Source organism: Gigantopelta aegis, chromosome 3 (assembly GCF_016097555.1).
Source record: "Gigantopelta aegis isolate Gae_Host chromosome 3, Gae_host_genome, whole genome shotgun sequence".
Lineage (NCBI taxonomy): Eukaryota > Metazoa > Mollusca > Gastropoda > Neomphalida > Peltospiridae > Gigantopelta > Gigantopelta aegis.
In genome coordinates, this window is record NC_054701.1 from 95,038,126 (window position 1) to 95,043,634 (window position 5,509).

Genomic DNA, 5,509 nt, shown 5'->3' on the forward strand with positions numbered 1-5,509 from the left:
GATGTGTTTGAGTGGGGTAACATTTTAAGTCGGTTGGGTTTCTGGAATACATGGCCATATACATGTAGCTTACGTCCACGACTACCGTCTATAGATGACCATATTAGTTTTGAGATGTAAGTCATTTACGTCGTATTGTTATTAGAAGATAAAGGTTTTTAAAACCCAACCTACTAATATTGACAATAAGAGTCATTAACTTTCTTTACAAGCTGACGTCCGTCTTCAGCGGGAAGTGATTAGCGAGCATGTCGTCTAAAAGGACCAGAGTATGCGAACCTGGAGCGGGAATAAACAGATTGAAAACGACAAGTTAATAACGGTACATGGGGAAAGTATTATTTTCCAATTACTTCTGGACTCACTGAAAATCCGATAACTGACAGAGGTGAAAAGTTCGATGACCAAGAAACTACAACAGTTCACCATCTCCGCTGACCACGCTGGCCTTGTCTTAGAGTCCGTGCGTCCATCCAGTCAACAAGCAGGTGAAAAACAAGCTAATTAATCCGATTAGTTTTAGCTAATTAGGTCCGTGCCGGCTAATTACGGCGGAGGTTTCGGTGTGAAGTTCTTTAATCCGACCGTCGTCAGTCGGTGGTCGATACTGTCCACGTGTTCGGAGTCTGTTGTTTTTCTCCTGGCTGAGTTGTTGACGTCACCCTAGATCTCATTACAGAGCATATTAGTCCATATTCATTTCGTTGTTTGAACCAGCTCCCTGGTGCAGTTGTTAACGCCGGCAGACGTTGGTTCGTACCTCGTTATCAGTTTGGTGCACTCTTTAACTGTCCTGAGTTTGCTGTCAGTGTGACAGTTTTACGATCCACTAAGATTAACACGGCCTTCTTGATGACTACAATTGCATATTAAAGACAGTTTCTTGTTTAAAATGCCAGTGTATGTTATAAACAAAGATGATACTTCGTACGTTGAATTTATATTACGAAGCTAAATGTAAAGTGATTGCTGCAAATATTAACAGACGACCGCAAACACATTGGGTAACTAGATACCGGCACTCTAAAAAGGAAATATATTATGTAATATGTAATTTTAGTTACCAAGAAATATCTTACATAGATTGCAAATTAAGTCACTTTAAGTCCCCGGGGTCACGGCTCTCGGAACGGCTCAGCGGAAACGTGAAAGAGCATTACACCAAATCTACTAACCACTACCCTCTGACCTGGACAGACCAACGTCACTAACCTCTGACTTGAACAAACCAACTTCACTACACATGCCAAGCAGGCATACGACTCGTAGATCAAATACTTTTTTCACCTTGAGAAAACGTGAATGTAATATTGTTTCTCTCTCTCTCTATAGACGAGGAACTAGATAGAGAATGAATGAATGAATGAATGTTTAACGACCCCCCAGCACGAAAAATACATCGGCTATTGGGTGTCAAATTATGGTAAGTCAAAATATGAAAAAGAACTAGATAGAGATTCATGGAATCAACCACTATTTTACCAGATGTGCATTCAGAACTGCATTGTGCAGAGATACAGCCTTGATTACGTATTATCCCGTCGGTGGGCCCATTGGGTAATTTCTCGCTCCAGCCAGTGCACCACGACTGGTATATCAAAGGCCGTGGTATGTGCTATCCTGTCTGTGGGATGGTGCATATAAAAGATCACTTGCTACTAATGATAAAATGTAGCGGGTTTCCTTTCTAACACAATGATAAAATTACCAAATATTTGACATCCAATAGCCGATGATTAATGAATCAATGTGCTCTAGTGGTGTCGTTACACAAAACAAACTTTTTTTTGTGATTGTCGTATAATTGTATGAGACGGGCCCTGGAATGAATGAATGAATGTTTAACGACACCCCAGCACGAAAAATACATCGGCTATTGGGTGTCAAACTATGGTAATGCAAATAAATAAAGTGATGATCAACATCAATATAAAAATTCAAGGTTTAAACAAAAACAGTGTAAAGAACTGTGCCAAAAATACAAATACAAATATCACAAATATCACAGAATTTTACGGACACCGAATTTTACTCTAAACTTCAATTTGTGCTGTATTGGCCATTCTCAAAGAGAATGTTACACCCCTGGAAGACGGAATGGCAGAGTGGGTGATCAGGTGACGCAACGTCACGATATACGAGGTGTGGCAAAAAAGAAATGAGACTAATCGCTTAGCTTTGGCACTACCCACTATATGATCAAACTGCTTTTATGTTGTTTTATTACGGTCTTTCGTGGTTCCAAGAAGTGCTTAAGTGCTTGTTTCGGGTAAATATTAATTGTGTTACGTTCATTTTGATAAGACGTGTGTCATCGCCCTTGTCAGAAAATGAGTGAAAGAAATTTGGAACAGCGCATTAACATTAAATTTTTAGCTAAATCTAACAAAACTGCGACTGAAACATACAGTATGTTAAAAAAAATTTATGGTGATCAGACAATGTCTCGTGCTCGGGTATTTCAGTGGCATAAAAGATTTTTGGATAGTCGAGAAGATGTGCACGATGACCAAAAATCAGGTCGACCAAAAACCACCAAAACTGATGAAAACATTAGAAAAGTTCAAAAGCTAGTTCGTAGTGATCGCCGTTTAACAATTAGAATGATGGCTGAAATGCTTAGCATGAACAAGGAATTGATTCGGAAGATTTTAATTGAAGATTTGTCCATGAGAAAGGTGTGTGCAAAGATGGTGCCAAAACTTCTGACGGATGAACAAAAACAGAAAAGAGTGGACATTTGCACTGATCTTGAGCGAATTGGACAAGAGGCAAACCTTCTAGACAGTGTTATCACAGGGGATTAGTCATGGGTGTCCCAGTATGACCCGGGAACTAAAAGACAAAGCCTCCAGTGGACAACGATAACATCTCCTCGACAAAGGCAAGAATGTCCCGATCCAAAGTGAAGACGATGTTAATTGTGTTTTTTGACATTAAAGGTATTGTGCACCATGAATATCTTCCATCTGGGCAAACGGTCAACCAGCACTTATACAGAGATGTTCTAGGGCGTGTAAGGGAAAAGGTTCGTCGAAAAAGACCAAATCTGTGGTCCAACAAGTGGATTCTTCATCATGACAATGCTCCTTCTCATTCGGCGCTATCGGTGAAACAGTTTTTGGCACAGAAGCAAATCACAACAATGGAGCACCCACCCTATTCGCCAGATCATGCCCCATGTTACTTTTTTCTGTTCCCAAAACTGAACTGTTTCATGAAAGGAACCCATTTTGACAATGTGGAAGCCATAAAGAGACGTACGACAGAACAGTTAAAGGGCATCCCAGAAGTGTTTTTCTGCATGGAAGTAAAGAATGGAAAAGTGCGTAACAGCCAATGGAGATTATTTTGAAGGAGATAATATTTGATTTCTTCAGTTTTTAAATAATAAATGATTTATTGACATAGTCTCGTTTCTTTTTTGCCATACCTCGTAGGTCGGCGAACTTAAAATTCTTCTGTCCGGAGTTTGCTGTTGGGTTTCTTTCTGTAGTGTGTGTATTAGTGATTAATATCTGATTTTTTTTTAACCAAGGTACTCGAAAATGGTCGATGTAAATATATTTGACGTCAAACATAGGATTGCTGTGGTATTAGAGCTGAAATCTTTGACTACATTTTGGTGGTCGGCGATTGCCAAAAAATTACATAACTTGGTCTCTGACTGTAATGAGAGCGTATTTATATCCAAATGTCCGTCTAGCTCTCTTACAGTCAGCGTAGTCGGGCTATCTGACTGTAAGAGAGCTAGACGGACATTTGGACGGTTATGATGCTATCACGTGCGAACAAATTACATCGCTTGATCTGTGACTAACGAGAGCGTCATAACCGCCCAAGTGTCCGTCTAGCTATCGTACAGTCCGAGTATTCGGGTTATTATCGCCAGTCTCTAGAAGATGAATTACCTAAACTATTGTTTAACGTTTTGCTTGTTCAACAGAACACTGTGGAAACACCTTGCCTGCTTTATGTGTACGTAAATGATAGCAGAGTGAGAGAATTGGAAAGTGTGGCCTTGAGAAGGTCAGTGTTTGCTTTAGGTATGCCGTATAAAAAAAACAGACAGCACAAACGTGAGGCAGGACCAGACGTTTACCTCGTACATCACCATCTTGTGGCTTTATTGCTCAACGAGATCAGATCTACGGTAATTTGTCGAAACAGTTCACTGTGATCTAATTGAAATCTGTCTGGCAAGCGACATGTTAAGATCTGGCAAGCTGAGTTCAGCCAGACCGAGCAGAAACGCGTTCACTAAACTGACTTAACCGCTTCATGTTAAACCAAGTGACCATATCGGGGACTGGTCCAATAGTCACGAACATTAGCTTCACTGATTTGTCTTCGTACAGATATCTGGAGGTCAGCGACTGGGGGATGGTGCAAGGGCGTAGCGTGGTCTGGATCTGGGGGAAGGGACAGGGGCGTAGCGTGGTCTGCATCTGGTGGAGTTCGAATATGAAACTAGCGGACCATTTTGTCTACATTTTTCCTGGACACCTATATAAATAACGTAACACTGTATTGTACTCCCAGCCTACGCCCTATGGGATTCATATTAATTCGCCTTTCAAACGAGGAGGGGGTGAGGGATAATGCAATCTTCGGTAAAGTTTAAGTCTTTAAAGTAATTCTTTATTGTGCTAAAGTTTGTTTAACGACACCACACAAACATGATTTATTAATTATCTGCTATTGGATGTCGACATTTCATTGAACTTTTTCAGAGAGGACAGCACATACCACTGTCTTTGATATAGCAGTCGCGGGCAATGGTTGGAACGGTACAAACTGACTGCTGAGATTAAAGAAAGACAAGACTATTCTGTTAACGATGACACATCGTCACGTTTTAAACTATGGTATCTGACAAATAGTTGTGGTCTTTCAACATAATAAATAGGACAGTTTAAAATAAAATGTTTTTCATGCTGATGATTAATAAATCAATGTTCTCTAGTGGTGTCGTTAAACAAAACAAACTGTAACTGTTTATTTCGTCTTTGGTTTTTTAAAATTACTATTATTATTATTATTATTAGTAGTAGTAGTAGTAGTAGTAGTAGTAGTAGTATATTGTTATTATTATTATTATTATTATTATTACTATTGGAAGGGTACGGATGAAAGTGTGGCAAGTTATATTTCACCGTCGGGCCCCAATACATTCAGTAAGCCAAGGAACACATTTGTACTTCAATCAACTGCAAGCTGCGCAGTTTCCAAACTGAGAACTATGTCAAGGATCTTTAGGCAATCAGTGTTTCCAACAAAAAAAATAGCCAAAGATACATTATGACGACGACACTTAGCCAAGAGCCATTTTTCTTCTCCTTTAACTTTAAGTGTTTCCTTAGTATAGGCCTACAGTAGAATGAAACATGTCGCAAAGTAAATGCAAATATATAATAATGGTTTGGAGGCATCATTTAATGTTTCCTGGACGATTTCTACTGTATTTATGGTATAGTTTCGTCACCTGTGACGTATTGTTATTGCCTGC

General features: G+C 39.6%; 1 protein-coding gene across 1 annotated transcript; it reads left to right on the forward strand.

The window, feature by feature from the left end:
- The first annotated feature begins 2,441 nt into the window (after window positions 1-2,441).
- Window positions 2,442-2,807, forward strand: LOC121368953 (protein GVQW3-like). Its single transcript, XM_041493718.1, has one exon. The coding sequence runs from the start codon at window positions 2,442-2,444 to the stop codon at window positions 2,805-2,807; it is 366 nt and encodes a 121-aa protein (XP_041349652.1).
- The last annotated feature ends 2,702 nt before the right edge of the window (window positions 2,808-5,509 follow it).

Bases quoted from the DNA above. Each gene is read 5' to 3' on its own strand.
- LOC121368953 (XM_041493718.1), top strand. From the start codon at position 2,442: ATGTCTCGTGCTCGGGTATTTCAGTGGCATAAAAGATTTTTGGATAGT.